General features: G+C 45.5%; 2 protein-coding genes across 2 annotated transcripts in view; both read right to left on the minus strand.

Annotated features, from left to right (window-relative positions):
- The window catches only part of CPLX4 (complexin 4), a 15940-nt gene extending 1552 nt beyond the window's left edge, over window positions 1-14388 (minus strand). The window contains exons 1-3 of the mRNA XM_025144935.3: window positions 13818-14388; window positions 11529-13401; window positions 8708-8795 (exon numbers count right to left, since the gene is read on the minus strand). Coding sequence (XP_025000703.1) covers window positions 8708-8795; window positions 11529-11695 — 255 coding nt within the window. The 5' untranslated portion in view covers window positions 11696-13401; window positions 13818-14388. The remainder of the gene's footprint in view (window positions 1-8707; window positions 8796-11528; window positions 13402-13817) is intronic.
- Window positions 13918-19151, minus strand: part of LMAN1L (lectin, mannose binding 1 like) — a 19451-nt gene continuing 14217 nt past the window's right edge. Inside the window, exons 12-14 of the mRNA NM_001031399.3 lie at window positions 18771-18892; window positions 16830-16898; window positions 13918-14512 (exon numbers count right to left, since the gene is read on the minus strand). Of these exons, the coding sequence (NP_001026570.1) occupies window positions 16862-16898; window positions 18771-18892 (159 nt within the window). The 3' untranslated portion in view covers window positions 13918-14512; window positions 16830-16861. The remainder of the gene's footprint in view (window positions 14513-16829; window positions 16899-18770; window positions 18893-19151) is intronic.

A 19151-nucleotide genomic window follows, 5' to 3' on the forward strand; every position in this document is an offset into this window, starting at 1 on the left:
CAAACCAAAGTAAATCAGAAGAAGTGGGGTGCTTTGTACATATCTATGCAAAGCGATCTGCAAAGACAATCTACCACAAACCCACACGCGCACCCACAACACCCACAACATTAAGACCACATGACTTGGTGGTCATCCAGGCCACGCTAGTTTTGACATCTGTTTTCCGTTCCCATTTTGGAGTTTCATCCTGGAAGGTTGCTCTCATTTTTGCACTTCGTATTCTTCCTATTGGGAAGAAATAAGTAAAGGGTAATGACCCAACTGCACATCAAACAGACAGCGGTGAGCTGCTGTCTGTGCAGCCGGACACGCGGAAGAGGACGGACCAAAAATGGTCTGCAAAGAAAATTAAAAAGCAAAGCAAAGGGTGCAGATAGGGTTTCTGACACTGAGGTCGGAGTGCTCCTCCAGGCTCTATGCCCGCCTCCTGCCCGCTGCTGTGTCCGTTTGAAACAGTGGTGATTCTGTTCACATCTCGCCGTGGATTCCCGACGCATCCAGAGCTCCGGAGAACGGGATATTTTGACACAGTTCACACATCAAAGATAAGCATTAATGCCTCGTTACGTCTCCAAAATGAAGCATGACAGCAGCAAAGGGCTGATATGAATAAGCGGCAATGCTGTCAGCAGGAGGTGTTCTTGAGAGTGAGGGGTCTGAATGAATGAATGAGTGTAGGAGTGAATGGAAGGATGTATGTGAGCAATGGCTGCGTAGTTTCAGGGCTTTGCAAGGACAAGGCAGGTTGGTATGCTTGGCTGCACAGACATTATTTTAACGTTACGTTCATTTGAAGGGGGTTCTGTTTGCGGCAACTGCGCTGCTCTTAAATCTCATTTCTCCCCACACCTCTTGTGACAAAACACAGAGGGGTTTTTGTGGCTAAAGTGGATGAGGGTGCTGGCAACAGATGTGTGGGAGATAGAACCCATATCCCCATTGGTACAAGTGTTCTTCACTGGTGGTGCAGCAGGAGCAATGTTTTATGCTTTCCATCCACACGCACTGGCTATAGGATGAGTTACCCTTCTGAAATGCTGAGGATGGGGAGATAAAAAGGTATGGAGTTAGTTATTGCAGTCCCTCTAAGCAACCCAACACTCATTTTCTTTCTTTTAGGGAGGCTTACTGGGGATACCATCACTGCATGCTGGCAGGTATTATGTGTAGAAGTGGGCACACAACACACATAGCCCACTTTGACAGTGCCAAGTACTGCTTGGCATGGTTCTGCAGCAAAGCCCTGTCCTGCTGAAGCCTGAGATGTGACGCACAACACTGTTTGGGGTTTCAGAGGGATCTCTGACCCCAGATGAATGTGCTCAGATTTGGACGAAGGTAGCACAGTTCTGCCAGAATCACTGAAATTACACCTGCTTCTGCATTCAGCCTGGCCCTCGGCAGCCCTAACACAACATTCAGCAGTGGGGGGTTGCTCACCAGCAAATGAAGAAGCCCACAAATGAAGAAGTCCTTTGGGACAGCAGTGCAGGTCAGAGTGCAGCTGGGGCTGCAGCTCCCTGCTGTGCCAGCACGCACAAGGTGCAGGGCTGCCCCTCTCCCAAAGCCCTGTGTCAGGATGCACCCACCTCTGCAAGGCCTCAGTCACCCTTTTAGGATCTCTGCCAGCACAGGAGGACATCTATTGCTAGTCCATTAAACATGCCTGGCACTGGCCCCTTGCCCCAGGGCCAGCTGGCCTGCGACGAGCCGCAGCCACGCTATTGAGCTCTCTCGCCCTACAAAACAGGGTGCTCCCATCCAGCTGCCCATTGGGAATGCCTGTCCTCGCTCCCAATCCAGTCCTGTGAGCTGCTTGGGAGGCTGCCCAGGCCAGAACTGGGGCAGACACCCTCTGACAATTCAGCAGCGCAGACGATGGAGCCCAGCCTGGGAATGTTCTTTGGTCCTGACTGTGCTCCTGATGCAGTCAGATTCAGCCAGGTCCGTTCTGTTACAGGAATGATCCAGCAGAGCTCTTGATACAAGCATGGCACACAGGCGTAAGCAGAAAGGAGTCTAACTATATGCTTACGCCAAGTCTGTAAACAGAAGCAATCAGAGCTTGTAGACTAATTTAACCACAGTGCATCCAGAGCTGTTCCACTTCGGGCTGTTAAGGGAACATTCAGGTCATCAAGAAGACTCTTCAAATTCAGCATTTTTTCTTTGTTTGTTTGTTTTCAGGTACTTATCTGAAGCCTGCATGTACTGAAGAACTCCTGAGGTAAGTTCCTCTTCCTGCCTGGTTGCTATGCATCTCCTGTGGCACATATTCATTAAAATGGGGCTTCACAATGTTCCCATCTCGGTGCAATAGAGCAAAAGCTGTTTGAGATGACGTGACTGCGTGTTCTGCACACAGTGAGATGCTTTCCTTTCGGATGTCTTTATCAGCACTTGCTATTGAAGCAGCACCTGATGGCATCTGAATACTCGCTCCCTCTAAATACCAGTGAATGACAAACTGTTCAGCAGCAGAGAACTGGGGGGAGCAGTGCCCACCTCAGTGCTCTGGGCAGGGGCAGGGATCCACCTGCCTAGAGCAGATGGCACAGCCTCTTCCCAGCACAGACCCCCATCACTGGGGCAGAAGGCGTGCCCTGCTGTGACCATACTGGGACAGAGTGATGGTGTTTGAGGAGACACGGTGGGTTTATGTGCAGATTGATGGCTTGAAAGGGGCGGTGGGGCCATGGGGAGGAGTTGCTGTGCTGCAGATGCAGTCCTTGGGCAGGTTGGATGGGTGCAAGGTCAGATGTTCCTCTCTTGCATCACAGGCACCATCACCTCAAGCTCCTCTGCCAAGACCTTGCAGAATTGATTCCTGGATCGCAGCTCAGAAAGGAGGCAAGGACTGAATAAAAGTCTTCTTGTGGATTGTTTTTTGTTTGCTTCTTTGTTAATTTAGCACCAGTCATCACTTGCATCTCCATACATTAGCACAAGCTCAGCATGCACATCTTCTGGCAATGCTCCTCCTCCTGCACATGGAGCCCCTCAGCCCCCCACAGCAGGACGGTGCAAATCCCAAGCATCCATCAGAGAGATGCTGGAAGCAATCTGTGTGCATCCCAAACATGCTCTCATGGGGCCCTCTCGTTTCCCCACCTGTCCTTCTCTGCTGCATTCACTTGCTGTTACCGATGTCTCTATCCTGGTTCTGGGCATGCAGTGTCCTGGGGCAGCTCCGTGGTTACAGGGGTTGTTCTACACCCATGCTGTTGATGTTTTAGGTGAAAGCCTTTCACTGAACACCTCTAAACTCGATCAGATCAGATGAACAGCTTTCAAAGCGTATCTGAGAGTGGAACCTTTATTTTCACCCTATGTCAGATAGCAGACCTGTTCTTAGGTGACCCTGCGTTGAAAGCTGCTTACAAGAAAGCAAGCTGAACAAAATCAGCTGGCAATATCACATGAAGAGCAGTAAAAATGCACTTTCTTTTGTATGGAACCGATGTGCCATACCACTCTGCAAAGGCAAAATTGTCCATAGATTGAATGTCTCATGGCTAAAAACATCTTTCTGATGACAAACCTAAGTTGACAATTCTGTTAATAGGATTAGGTTCATTAAGGGACTGCTTTCTCTTATAAATCTATCCCAGATAGCACAGAGCATTACATTTTGCACTGAAAAGGGGGCCCTGCTCAGCCCAGAGTTTCACATTCTCATTTACAATGTGTGCTTGCTGGATAATACTGGCAATATTCAGAGGCTTCTCTTCCAGGCTGTGCTACCTGAAATAACTTGCATTTTTTTCAGAATAGGGAATGCATTTGGGCTGCATTGTCACAATTAGCAGCACAAAAGGTCTACCGTGCCCTGGGCTGCATCCAAAGCAGCGTGGCCAGCAGGACAACTGGGGATTTGCAATAAGAGTGGTGAGGCACTGGCATGGGTTGACCTGGGGATGTGGTGCCCCATCCCTGCAGACAGCCAAGGTCGGGCTGGATGGGCTCTGAGCACTGATGGAGCTGTGGGTGTCCCTGTGCGCTGCAGGGAGTGGGACCTGGTGGCCTTTAAAAGCCCATTCCAACATCCTTATGCCATTCACAGCATCACTTTTGAGGGCTTAAACCCACACCCTTACAGAGCACAGTGAGGCTGCAGGAAATGCTGCTCAGCAGCTGTCTCAGCCTCCAAAAAGGAAAACAGAGCCTAACAAAAAGAAATCTAATGATATTTTACTGCTCATCCACTAATTAAAATGCTGGTGTTTAGAGATTTAAGCCCACAATCCAATCAACCACTTAAAATCTTGTACTTCCCTTTTTTACATAATTAATCCTCCTGTAATTAAACTTGCCCTCAGGATATCTTTTCCTCTTTCTGTGCTTGTCAGTGCTGAGCAGTTGCAGGCTGGAACAGAAGGCATTTTGCCACTTATGAATATAGAGGAGCATGGTGGGCCCTCCTCATACCCCAGGGATGTCACCAGTCATGCTCAGAGCTAACGTACATCCACGTTTCTTGCAGGAATGGGAAGATGCACTGTATCTGTCCAGACCTACAGACTGTATGGGCTCTGGGCATTGAGTGGAGCTGTGGGTATCCCTGTTCACTGCAGGGAGTGGGACAGATGGCCACTGTGAACCCCTCCGACTCAAACCATGCTACGATTCCACAATCAATGCTTATTAACAGCAGAAGGAATAATGGTGCAGTCCACACTTTTACAGTTCTGTGCTTTCTGCATTTCTGTACAGGGACACACAGCCTGCATACCAGAGGTGTGTGCTGTCCCCGGGTAGTGACAAAGAGATCAGAGCTTCAGAGTTCCTCCATCTGTGAAGGCAGCAAACTGTATGCCTTTAGATAGCTTGAAAAAACAAGTACCCTGGCACAGAGTTTGTGGACCTGAAATCATCTGTTGTATAGAACTGCATTCACTTCCCATTTGCTAATGACAGCTTTTTTCTATGCTGTATATCATGAGGGAAGGGCAGCCCTCACCAGGAGGCAGCTGAAGTGAAGCTTTCTTCACAGAATTATTTCCCTAGCTTTTTTCTTTCTTTCTTTTCTTTCTTTTCTTTCTTTTTTTTCCCCTTTTGTCTTTCTTTTCTTTTCTTTTTTTCCTCCTTTCCTTCCTTTTGCTTTTCCTTTTTTTCCCTTTTTCTTTCTTTTTCTTTCTTTACTTTTTTCTTTCCCCCCTTTTCTTATTTTCCTTTTTCCCCTTTTTCTTTTCTTTCCTTTCCTTTCTTTCTTTTTTTAGTTTTTCCCCTACCCCCCTCTTTTTAATCTTCCCTTCCCCTTCCCTTCCCTTCCCTTCCCTTCCCTTCCCTTCCCTTCCCTTCCCTTCCCTTCCCTTCCCTCCCCTCTTCCCTCTCCTCTCCTCTCCTCTCCTCTCCTCTCCTCTCCTCTCCTCTCCTCTCCTCTCCTCTCCTCTCCTCTCCTCTCCTCTCCTCTCCTCTCCTCTCCTCTCCTCTCCTCTCCTCTCCTCTCCTCTCCTCTCCTCTCCTCTCCTCTCCTCTCCTCTCCTCTCCTCTCCTTTTCCTTCCTCATTATAGGTGTTTCAAATCATCCTGTCCTGCTCGCTGGGGATAACACTCCCCTCCCTTGCTAAGTCAGTCAGCGAGGTCCTCGTTGCAAAAAAAGAACCTCTTTGACTTACAGAAGATCGTATTTTTCACCCGAGGATACGAACGAGGGCTCCCAGGCCGTTTCAATACAGACGGCACGGCTTTCTCTAAGTCACGAGGCTGGTTCGTCGCTCAACCAAATCGCAGCGTCGCTCCGTGCCGGGCTGTTTTTGCGGAGAAGAGCGGTGCAGTTCTCCGAGCACGGCACTAGAGGGCTGCTGGGCGCCCGGGGATGGACTCGGCATCTCCAACCCGGCAGGAAAAAAAGAAGAGCGGTTTATAACTCGAGTTCACATCACGCAGCCAATTCTTAGAGCCGAGGAAGCCCTGCTTCCTAACCTGTGGTTGCCTCGCTGCTAAAAGCCCTTTGCTTCTGCCATTCCTGCTGTCTTCAATCAGCGCATCGGGGATGCGTGAAATGAGCATCCGCAGCGGGAGGAGCGGTCCGGACGGGATCGCGGCTGTGGGAGGAGGAGGCAGAGCTGATAAGGGCAGAGCTGGTGGTGAGGGCTCAGATCAGCCCTGGGGAACGCGTGACGGGTTGAAATGTGCGGCTGGGAAAGCCAGATTTGTTGGTGGACTCTCGAATGAGTGGGTGAGACTGCAGGGGGTTAGGACAGGCGTGGAAATAAGTGCCATTTTCAGAGCCGTGCTTGATGGATGCCAAATCACACTGCTGGAGCAGAGCAGCGCCGAGGTCTCTGCCGTTACTCAGCAAACATCATGGAGGCATTCTTCATACCACGACTTCCATTGATCTCAGGTCCTCCTACAACTTCTGCTCCAATTCATGCACTTCTTTGAGCTCTTCCTCCCGGCTCTCACAACCTCATCTCAGCCTGAGTAACACCTTTGTTCTCCTACAGTTTGGTACAGGGGAACAAGGCAGGTCCTTTCAGTGTGAAGGGATATTTCTGCACTGAAGGCCATCAGCATGAACTCAAACAAAAGGGGACAGCCCTCGATGAGGTAACAGGACAGCAGGCATAAGGCCAAGCTGCTGAGAGATCCCAACCAGCTACCCCACTCATTTTCTCACATTCCTTCCATATCAAGGGTAAGAAACTACACAAAACATCCTCAGTGCCTTTGGCCAGGTGAGATTCTTCCCTCTGATCAAAAGGCAACAGCAAACTATTGGCACGAAGCTGCTTAATGTTGCTGCTTAGGTTGACAGCACACACACACAAAAAACATTTCTGTAGCAGCATGTCAGTGGGGCATTTTTACTACATCAAGGTTCTGACATCAAAAAGCCCCACCTGTTTTAAAATAATAAATATGATTTTTTTAAACAATATATTTTGGATATCTTTTCTTTCCAGGAAAAAAAAATGATGTCACAAAGTTTTCTTTTAAATGGAGTTGTTACGAAGCTGTCATTAAAATGATTGTGAGTGACTCAAAGAAGAAAAGGAAAAAAAAAGGAGAAAAGGGGGGAAAAAAAAGAGAAAAGGAAAAGAAGAAGGAAAAAGAAGAAAAAGGAAGAGAAGGAAAAAAGAAGAAAGGGGAAAAAAGAAAAAAGAACAAAAAAGAAGGAAAAAGGAAGGGAGGAAAAAAAAAGAAATGTCTCCCTTCAAGCCGTGCAGAGCAGTACAAGAAGAAGAAATGCTTGCAAACTCTTTTGGGCTGTGGATAGGCCTTTGTAACACAGCTTAACGAATCCCAACGAAACCAGTGTTGAGATGAAAGGAGGATCAGATGACATTGCAGCATTTTTTTTCAGGTAATTGATGGTCAGCGAAGGATGCAGCATAGATTAGGACAGCAGCAGCCATCAGATGGCAGAGCCTATCCACGTAGCAGGGCAACCTTGCTTCTGTCTTCCTGACTCCCTTACAGCACATCCCTCTGCTGGGTGTCAGCAGGCAGGATCCATGCTGCAGCCTCACGCAACCACTTTGCAGGGCCTGTGCTCCTTCAGAGCTATAATGACAAGAGCTGACAGCTCCCAGAAGGGTTTCCCCTTGGTTTTTCTTCAGGTTGGGTCACAAAGGGGCTTTGGGTTGACTCTGCTCCTGTGTGACCAGCAATAGGATGAGAGGGAATGGCCTCAACTTGCACTGGGGGAGGTTGAGGTTGGATGTTAGTGAGTACTTCTCCTCTGAAGGAGTGGTCAGGCACTGGAATGGGCTGCCTGGGAAGGTGGTGGAGTCAACTGGGGGGTGTTCAAGAAACGTGTAGATATGGTACTAAGGAGCATTGGCTCAGTGGTCAGTACTGGTGGTAGATGGACGGTTGGTCTGCATGATCTTAGAGGTCTTTTCCAACCTTGGTGATTCTATGATTTATATTCTTGAAATTCCTCAGTGTTCAGCGCACGAATACCTTTGTAGTTATGCACAACAGAGCCAGGAATACATGACTTAAGTTAAACGCATCCCAGTGATGTTCCCTCTTTGCTTTCAAGGTGTTTTTGCGTTGTTTTGTTTTTAAACCGGTGTTTGTTGCTGAGTTACAGCCATGCACAGTGCTGGTAGGGCTGGATCTGAGCAGAGATCCAGCTTGTCTGCTCTCCTGTTTCAGACCTAATGCCACAGAGGTAACTATAAGCACCTTCCCATTCCATTCATCTGCTGAGTGGGAAAAAATGGATCTAAAGCTGTGACCAGGTGTAAGAGAAAGCTCCAGGGAGACCTGAGAGCGGCCCTTCAGTATCTGAAGGGGGGAATAGGAAAGAAGGGGACAGACTGTTTAGCAAGGTCTGCTGTGACAAGACAAGGGGAAGTGGTTTCAAAGTGAAAGAGGAGAGACGTAGAGTGGGAATGAGGAAGAAGCCCTTCACAGTAAGGGCGGTGAGGCCCTGGCACAGCCTGCCCAGAGAGGTGGTGCTGCCCCATCCCTGCAGACAGCCAAGGTCGGGCTGGATGGGCTCTGAGCACTGATGGAGCTGTGGGTGTCCCTGTGCACTGCAGGGACCTGATGGCCTTTAAGGGTCCCTTCCAACTCAAGCCATTCTATGCCGACTCTACAAGAAATGTCACCGGGGGCCCTTTGGGTCCCAGCCTGCAGTGGCATCCCACTGACAAAGGAGGAGCTGCTTCCAGGCTCTGTGCTGCAGAGCTGCCTGCTCCACGCGCAGCCACTGGGCGAGACAGGGCGGTGAGCTGCGCCTTACCTTGGGGAGCCGGTACTTCTCTCTCAGGTGAACCCTCAGACAGGCTCTTTCTGCCTTCTTTTGTGCAAACGCAGCATCTCTTTCCATCCTGGAAAATAAGAAGGGGGGGAAAAAGAGGTTTTTTCAAGACCTTGATAAAATAGCTGTCCTTTACACTGCGGCAGCTGCTGGGCTACAGAAAGTTGGGTGCAGCAGTTAAGCCTAAGGTTATCCAACCTGCCCACAGGCACAAAAGGAAGGGTAACAACAAAGTGATGTTGGGGCACTCAATCCCGAAGCCAGTAGCTGAGGAACTGCTGGGCCTACGTCATTAACAGCCCTGGGTGCCCTCTGCCAGCTCCAACTCCTCTCAGGCTCTCCTGAACCCATTTATTGTCCCAAAACTGCTTATCACAGTGAATGCCAGTTTCTCCTCTATGGAAAAGCAGTTCCTCTAGCTGTGATTTTACGAAGTGCACTCATTAAATTTAAGATTCTTGGTTAGATTACTTATATCTATTTGCACCGTGCGTGTCTTCAGGTGACATGTGTACTGTCCAGTATTTAAAAAGGGATTATAAACAGGAGGGGAATCAACTTTTTACAAGGGTAGGTAGTGATAGGACAAGGGGGAATGGTTTTACGTTGAAGGAGGGAAGGTTTGGATTGGATGTCAGGGGGAAGCTCTTTCCTATGAGAGTGGTGAGGTGCCAGAACAGCTGCCCAGAGAGGCTGTTGATGCCCCGTCCATCCCTGGAGGTGTTCAAGGCCAGGTTGGATGGGGCCCTGGGCAGCATGGGCTGGCATTAAATGTGGAGGTTGGTGGCCCTGCATGTGGCAGGGGGTTCGAAATTGGTGATCCTTGAGGTCCCTTCCAACCAAAGCCATCCTATGGTTCTATGAGATGATGTTGAATGTTCTTCCCCAATGCCTTCTCCCCCATTCCTTCTTCATAGAAATTCTCAGCCAATGTTTGTTTTGTTCCAGCCAACATCCAAACTACTTGCAAGATGAAATGTCATTTATTTTCCCTCTTCTTCTGCAAATGAGTTTTTGGGGTTTTTTTTTCCTCTCTGGTTCTCATTAGCTGGAAGCCAACTTAAGTACCATTCAGCCAGGGGTGAAGGGGATGTTTGTGAAGAGAAGGTTTGTACACTAGTGGCACGTTTTCCTTGTCGTTCTCAACCTTTCTCTTCCTCAGCCACTCCTCCACAGGAGCAGCCACTGGTCATACAGTGTTGGGAATGTCCCCCTCTGGGACATCACATTCCTTCCAGTGACACCACTGGGTGTCCTATGAGATGTGAAAGGGAGGATTCTCTGCTCAACCTGAGCTTTTCACTTGCCCTGGTGTTTCAGGAAGACTTGGCAACCTTCCACCATCACCCAGGCCCTGGTGTGCTGCAGGGTTTAGCTATGGAATGCAAAGTGCTGCAGCTACAGAACTCAGGTATAGGGGCTGTTGCACGACAGTCAGAGGCAGGAGTGCAGCACTAGCTGGTGGCCCTTTCTTGCCCTTAATGCTGGAGATTGCCAGCAGAAACCACCTGTTTGCTCCTCTGTGCTGCACGTTCTCCTAAGAAGCAGCAATCCCTGCCTTTCTGGTGGGTTTCGTTGCATTAAGAAAAATAAACGGGTAAATAAAAAGGCCAACAAAGCACAGAATCCTGGTCAAAGCCAGGACATCCACGTATCAAAGGCCACGACTCCAGCACAGCTCACACCACCTCTCTGACCCCTCTTACATAACCCCACAGCACGGACTGTCCTCAGCAGACTTCTGTCCGAAAGTAATTCCCATCTTCCAAACTGAGGCACTCCTGCACTGACTGCTCAGCATGTTTCTGTACGTGAAGACACACCACACTGGTACAAATAATACTCTTTATGAGAGCCCTCCCCATCCCAGGGACGCTGGTTTGCTCTCCAGTCTCAGCAGGGAGCCCTTCCACGCAGTGACAAAAATGTGAAGCAAAATACCCTGTATTTTATTCCAGATCAAACGATACCTGTTTGAGGTTATATGATAGAAAGGGCTGCTGCTAAATACAGACCTGGATACCTCAGATTCCACCGGTCATTAACCTTTCACCTATAATCATCTTACACAGGGGATTTACACAATCATTATGTAATTGATCATTAGAAGAACAGATGCATCTCAGATTTAAAAGTCAATTGTTTTCTCCACAATTATGCACGATTTGGACTCCTGCATGCTAAAAGTCCTCCGCTTTACTCCTGCTTTCATACAGAAAAAAAAAAGAAATAACATTCGTGGGGTTCAACCAATTGGAAAGTGCTGCTCAATTTAAGTCAGCTTTAGAAACAGCAACCCAAAACGCAGCAATAAAAAGCAACCATTTAACAACTTTTCTCTAGGTCAACATCACCCCTGTGGCACAGCACACATCACTTTTTCTGCATCTGCCATGATCAACGTGGACAAAGCGATGTTTAGACCTGCACAGCTGACTCTGCATTGAGTTGTAGGGGAGCAAATCATGCACTGTGAGAATCCATCCCCGCACCACAACCATCCTCACACCCATGGGAAAATGTGATAGATAAAGCAACCCCCGTTCGGATTGGACCCGGTGCGTCAACCTGGGGAGAGGGCAGAGGGAGTGGAGGAGAGAGTCGCAGAATGAGGGGAAAAGGGCAAACACAGCATTTTACCACCTGCAGTTGGTGAGCTGCTGTTTCGGAAAGCCTGAAGCAAAGATTGCTCTATTTAAAACAAAGAGGTGGAGGGGAGAGCCGACGTTTGGCTTTCTCTTGGGATGTCTCTACCTGCCCAAGGTCACAGCCCCATGCTGCTAATAAGGGAACAGGTACTCACTTTTCCTCAACCATTTGCTTTTGGTACTCCTCATACTCCTCTCTGGTCATTCCTGCAGCAGCTGCTGGGTCGGAAGGAGTGCTTTCCTCTTTGCTTTCTTCTCCTCCACCTCCAAGCCCCAAATTCTTCACCTGGTTGCTCAGCATGCTTTTCATTAGGAAGGCCATCCTCAAGAAGACAGGAGCTACAAGCAAACCACCACGAGAAAGCCAAACCCAACCAACCAACAGAAGAGTAATTTCCAAAATCAACAGTCGCAAGCAGGAGAGTTTCTGCAGCCACAGCAGCTCCCCGGGGGCCACAGTGCTAGTGAAACGTGAATGCCAAAACCAGTTTGTCAGCCATAATCTGGATTAAAGAGTGAACTCCTTAATATCTAGAGGCAGATGGTTCAGATTACACACACACACACACACACAAAAATCATTAGATGCAGCTACCTACTTTTTATATTAATACCTTAAGCTAATTATAGTTAAAAAAAAGAAGAGCGTGCAATGGCGCTTCGACTTCTTCCATCTTACAACTCTCACTTTCCCAAGGGCCAAAACGTTCCCAGGAAGACAATGGATCTGAAATAAAGTCCTGGTCAAAAGCAAACGGCATCTCCCTGCTTTGTGCTCCGCGAGGTTTATTTCACTCTTCCCCATCCTTCACCATGGCCACAGTACCCCTTGTTTCGGATCTTAACTCTCAGTAAAGGAGAAATGAATCTGAGCTACGACGCATCCTTTACATGGATTCTTTGTGCAGCCTCCCCATCTTTCCAACCTCTGCTCACATCACTGACCCCACGGCTCCATTCAGGTGAAGGTTTGCAGGATCTGCTACCCAGACCATGCATTATTTGGGGGAAAACATCACCTGGTAGGTCTCAGATGTCCATGGTTTGGGGTTTTGAACGTTTGCTTTACTATGCCTGACTGCATGTGGCTTAATGGAATATTCTGCAGTCTTGATTATCTAAATGGTTCTCTCAGAGCTCTCATAATTTCACTGAGATGGGAGGATTCCAGTCTGCCTAATGCCCTAATCTGTATTAGAGCCTTTCTAATTAAAGCAGGCCTGTTACTATTTAAAAATGAGGGGGAAAAGAAATGATAAAAAGAATAAATAAACGGGACCTTCTGTAATCCTGGATTATTAATGATTAAACAAGCAACTTGGGACCCATTTTTCAGATAGAGTTATCGTGGCAGCAAGAACTCCAAACCACAGCAAAACTACTTTGATAGACTACAGATAACAAGGAAGTTGTTTGTTTGTTCTAATCAAAATTGATTTTGATACTCATTATGCACTTTCATGACTAAGTATAAATGGGTCTCATGTGAGAAGAGGCGTTCTGAAGTTAGATTTGAAACTGAGGACAATACAACGTGTTATATAAAATGCACTGAGGTTTAAAATCAATGACTGCAGCTTGCTGTTTACAAGGATCACTGACTTAATAGAATCTTAGAGCCAGCTGCTTGTAAGTACTGGTGTTGCTACTCCCTCAGATTCAAGTCAATGCCTTTTACTTTCAGTTTAAATGCAATCAAGGCTAAAGGCTCTGTTCCTGTGTTACCTGGTAGAACCGAGTGACTTTTAAAGAAAAAAGCCTCAGATTTGTATATGCAAAGAACAGAAGCATCTCCAACATCAGAATAGACCCAGGGATCCTGAAACAAGCAAATCAAAGTCCAGAAGCCCATGGAAAAGACAGCACAAAACTGCTATAGATATCTAAGCGTCCAAACGAGAGACTGTGCTCCCAAAACAGCAGCAGCAATGTCTGACCACAGAGCTCAGATGTATCTGTGCATCTCTGAAAGGTCCTCTTCATTCCTCCAGAACAGCCTTTCATGCAGCAGTCTAAACACGAGGTCACCTATGAAGAGACAAATGGGATTTTTGAGTCCTTCTCAGCTTGAAGAGCTTCAATTAAAGACACATCTGTGTATCAGAGTTTGCTCCTGGTTGAGGAAAGCCAGTGGCAAATGAGATGGCTCATCTTCTTGCAGGCTACTGCAAGCAGTTACTGGATAGGACAGTATAAATGAAACAAAGCAGACAAACCATCAAGGGGACTGATCAAGGAGACTGGCTAACTTGTTTTGGGCTGTTGTATCCCATGAAACCAGACCAGAGCACCCAGAAGAGGGCAGAACCTGGAAGAAGAGCTATGGGAATACGTGCAACCTTCAGCTCAGAACAAGTAGGTCGTTTGTTTAATCAAAGCAGCCAGCAAGTTACTTAATTCATTGTTAAGAAACCTCCATGCTGGCATGCTACTTTTCACTTGACCTTAAACATCCAGCATCAGGCAGGACTGAGCTGAGATCCTGAAGCTCCCTTGGATGCTCCTCTGGACTTCAGTGACATGTAACAGATTACAAGAAAGAAGTTTATTAAAAATATGCATCTTTATTCAAATAAGGTTATCTCTGAACTCCAACCCTCCGTTTACATCAGTCAGAAACAAACATCAGGAAATGTCAGCTGTGTGTTTTGGTTTTTTAAACAGTAGAAACTCTTCAGTGTTACAGTAATTGATGTACTGATATTTTCTCCAAACAATCAACAAAGTAATTCACAAATGACTGAAATTTGCTTGAGAGATTCAGGTATGACCGTTTATTTAATAAGCTTTAAGACAATGAGATCCCCTTGACACTGCCAAATATTTGCTACTTCAAATACTGTTATTTTCTTGGTCTCCTCCACATTGTCAAACATATTGGATTCCAAGTTGCCTTCATCTGCGAGTCCTGAAATTTCACTTGACAAAATGAAACGCCCTATCAGTGTTGAAAGAAAATCCTAGTAGCCCACCACAAGAGGAGGCCACACCGACTGACAAACATTCTTAAAGTCCAAATTTGCTGCTTTGTTGCTATCACCTCAAGAACAGATGGGACAAGGTTTGGGCTGGGAAACTGGGAGTTTTCCTTTGATCCAGTGAGTGGCGAGGCAGTTACTGATGTTCCAGGGAGTGAAGACTGTGAAATGAAGCAAAGTTATCACTTTTAGGATGGTGCACTTCATACCTTCTGCTCACTAACACAAATGATCCCCAGTTGCACACGGACACAGGTCAGATCTACTAGCAGCATCAACACACAAGCTGAGCCCCATACCGAGGATACAATTGTAGATTCAAGTATGTTGCTAGCCTCTATCCCCAATTTTCTTTACAAGAAAAGACAACAGCGTTGTTTGTCCAGCTTTGAAACAAAGTTGTAATTGGAGAAATTCACAGTAACAAGAAATGCAGGCTTCCTCCAACTGACACACTGGAGATGTTCATCGCCATGCCAGATGCATGCACCTAACCTTCCAGAACACACTTGTTAGCCTTCCTGCCTTGCAAAGCCTGTATTCAGAGAGGGAGTTCACTTAGGTGTTGCACTGTGCAGGAAAGCCAGCAATTGACAAGAACAACAATATTTTCAGAGCAATTTAAGAAAATATATTTAGTTGTAATAGCTTAGACTCAAGGCACCTGTAAATATTTGCTGGTGTTAGAACTGAATGGATAAACTCCTGTGCTGTTCTGGGTTCTCTGAAAAGGTTCTTTCATTGACTTGTCCTGCTTATCCAGCAAGATGAGCCTGAGGCAGTAGTTTCTCCAATTAGTACAGCAAAGTCTCAAATTTGGAAATGAACGTATAAAGCTCTATCATTTACAGCATGCTACATACTGCAAGTGCGTAAATAGGTGTGTAGGTAGTATCAATCCATTGGTACAGCACAAACACCCACTTCTGGAGCACTGTATTTTCGGTAACAAAACATATTGCATAGATTTATCACGTCTCCAAGTTGTCAGGCACAATGCTAGAGTATTCTTCATTACAGTGAATTTGGCAGCAAGCACTGCACTCCAAGAGAACAGACTGTGGAACTGCAGGAGTAGTATGCTAGATTACAGACACATTTTGCAGGTTTTCAGACAGACTCGTTGCTCAAAAGTGAAATACCCCGACACATCTGTGTGTTTGATAGAATTGGAAAGAAAAACATAAAAATACCATCATTCTACACATAATCCAAAGACAAAGTTACCACAGGTAAGAAAACAAGGCAGAACAAATTCATTTCAGGATTCTTATTGGAGCTTTCTCGTCTGTTTCACTCCTGAAGCAAAACGTTCACCTGATGAGCAATATCAGCAGCACGTGACCAGCCTTATGCTCCTGATATTCAACTGGGAACTGACACACAATACTGCTTCTGCAATAGCTGCTGGGCTAACAAACATGCCTGAATCAACAGCTTGTGAAGAAACCCTTTCACAGTCAGTATGTGTAGCTTAGAATACTTGCTAGGTCAATATTTAAATCAAAGCATCTGTATCTGACACATGAAAGACACAAGACAGCTTCATCACAATAAAGGCATATTCATCAATTAAACACACCCTTAAATTCAGATTGGAAGAGGTATCAAACTATGGCACCTTTCCTAAAGATGTTCCAAAAATCTCTAAAATTAGACAGACTTGAAACTACAAAAAAAAAATTAAAAATCTTTCAGTACACCAGAAGAAACTACAGTGTGTTTTCTCTCACTGCCCAAGAACAAAACCCAGAATAAGGAGACAAACCTGTCAGCTTGTCCCATACAGCTTGCATTCTATTCCAGATATTACCAGCCTGTAAAAGGCCTTTGTGTCCATGCACTAAAGAGAACTTAAAATCTATACCTCATGAAGAGCTAAATTTCCAAAAATCATTCTTAAGCTATTAGATCCAAACTACAGAGAAATGAAATGAAATGTTTATAATAAATTTTGACCAGGAAAAAAAAAAAAATAGAAAAGGGTAATTTTAGTGGGTTTTGTTTGTTTGTTTTTGTTGTCTTGTTTTTCTTTTCACCTTGTTTTGGTTTTAGAGGGTTTTAGAGAGGAGTGGTTTTATTGTTTGTTGTGTTTTTTTTTCCTAATCTGATATGGATCCTTAGTGGCAAGTTTTCTGCATAGATCATCAAATTTGCAAATTCTCATTATCAACAGCCACCTAACAGGGGTCTTTCAAATCCCTCCACTGAAATTCTGACAAAATAGGAGGAATTCAGTGTTTGCCTTTCAGCATTGATCACAAATCTCACTGAAAGCAGAGACCTAGATAGGATTTGCAGTCTTCCCCTATCTAGCATTTGCTCTGCTGCTCCCAGGCCTGTTTTAACTCTAGAATTAACAGCCTAAATAAGAACACATTTTGTTTGACAGAATTACGTAATTCACAGTACTGAAATATATCAAACACTAAATTTTCCCTCATGTACAGAATTGCATGATTTTCTGTGCATACATACTGCTGTTATGTACACACAAAAGGAAGAGGTCATCAAAAGAACTTTTTGGCTGCTGCTTCCTGTTGACTCCTGAAAGAAAAACCAGAAGAGTATCCATTAAGCACATAGAAAAAAAAAAATAGCTACCTGGTTTAAACAAATATTTTGTTTTGGGATTAAAACTATTCCTCTTCAACAGAAACTTAGGGAGATGGAGAACAAGTCACAGAATCACAGAATGACCCAGGTTGGAAGGAACCTCAAGGATCACGAAGCTTCAACCTCCTCGCCACAGGCAGGGCCACCAACCTCCCCATTTCATACCAGCCCAGGCTGCCCAGGGCCCCATCCAACCTGGCCTTGAACACCTCCAGGGATGGACGGGGCATCCACAGCCTCTCTGGCAGCTGTTCCAGCACCTCACCACTCTCATAGGAAAGAGCTTCCCCCCGACATCCAACATAAATCTTCCCTCCTTCAACTTAAAACCATTTCCCCTTGTCCTGCCATTATCTATCCTTTCAAAGAGTTGAGTCATATAGTAAAAAGCAGAAATTTCCTCTATTCAAAAAAATACATGCAGCATGACTGCAGTTCCAATTCTGCATCACAGACAGAAACAAATTCTGGGTAGAAAACAAACTGTGCATGGATCTTAAAAATAAATTCTCTAAAGCTTCTCAACGTATGATTTCCCTTTGCATGACAGGAAAGGAAATGTGCAATTAAGTGATTAATGAGCTTGCTTGAAATGGGTCTTCCCTTTCCCTCTGACACAGAATATTTTTATTTTTCTCAGTGGATATGGAGGCAGTGGATCTATCATGCACAAAAGCCAGAATTAAAGGGCATCAAGAAGAACTGAGGGGGACTTGCTCATTTAATCTGGGAAGCCACCTTCCCCATTGATGGCATAATGTGACATACATAAAAAAAACCCTACTCTCTCCACTTTGTGGAGAAGCAGACACACAAACAAAAGTACCACCAGCTACATTAGTATCCTATCAGTTAACAGTTATCCTTCTGCAGAGGTAGCAAACTGCATTTTCTCTTTGAAGAGTGCTGCAGCTACTTGGTCCCTGTATCTTGGTAGGAGTACGCACCAGAGGAATAGGAGAGAGGACCACCAAACAAGTCCTTACCCTCCATAGGTTTTCCTTTCCATCAATATTTAATTTGAAAATTACATCACATGGAGGAAGAAGAGAGTAGAGCAAACATTCCAATTTAAAGACAAACAAAAGAACCCCACGCGACTCTCAACAGCTCCATCAACAATCAATGACCCTTTATCTCTCTCTGCATAGGATTAATATCATTAAGAAAAAGTTAATTGAGGAATTTGTCAGTTTTGTCAAAGAGCTGGTAGATACACGTAGTAAAGACTCAGATCACATCCGATTTTGTTAAGATAAACTTCAGTAAATCCAGCAGAGGACCAAGAAACATCAGGGGCTGAAGTGCAGGCCTCGGGAGGACAGGCCAGGGGAACTGGACTTCATGCTGGACAAAAGCAGCCTCAAGAGGCCTTGACACAGCTTTCCAGTGCCTGTGGTACACTGTCTAAGAGACTAAGTTTCTTTACAGAGATGCACATCATCAGACAGAGAGACAAACTGAAACAAGGAAGGTTTCCACTAGATATACAATGAGGAGGGAAACAAAATAAGCCTCATTACACTAACCAGACATTGAAAATGGGGTCCCAGAAGAGTAGTGAGTTTTCCATCCTCCGAGCTTTTAAAAGATCTGATCAGTGTAAACCCTAAATGACCTGGTCTAAATTCAGTGGTAACTCTGCTTTGAGCACAGGGCTGAACTAAAGACCTCCCAAGGTCTCTTCCAATCTGAACGACTGCTTGTTTTGAAGATCAGCATGCTCATATCACTGCAATTCCACTTCCCCTCAGAAGTTCCAAAATCACTTGCCCTGTTAGTTTTAAAGAAAAGTACACTTACCTATACATGATATAAGCAATGAATAACACTGTTTGCACTGCTACAAAGATGAAGAAGTGCACTGTAGATAAGCATGATGGAAATGGTGGCAAGTCTGGACATTTTGGTTTCTCATTAGATGGCTAAAAAGATAAGAAAAACAGTATTAGAGAGAAGAGCAAACAGGACACACCATCAAAAGACAGGTACATAAGATACAAAACAAGGTGTCTGCAACATGATCTAAAAATTAAAACGCAATCAGAAAAAAATACAGAAAAAATGACAGCTACTCTGAGAGCCATAATCTAACTCTGTTTCACTTTCCTCTTCATGTTTTTCAAACAAGCTGAGTAATATTAGTCAGAGGGTCAGAGGGGAAAGAATAAGTCTTTAGTAAAT

This window comes from Gallus gallus, chromosome Z (assembly GCF_016699485.2).
Source record: "Gallus gallus isolate bGalGal1 chromosome Z, bGalGal1.mat.broiler.GRCg7b, whole genome shotgun sequence".
In the NCBI taxonomy this organism is placed as follows: Eukaryota; Metazoa; Chordata; class Aves; order Galliformes; family Phasianidae; genus Gallus; species Gallus gallus.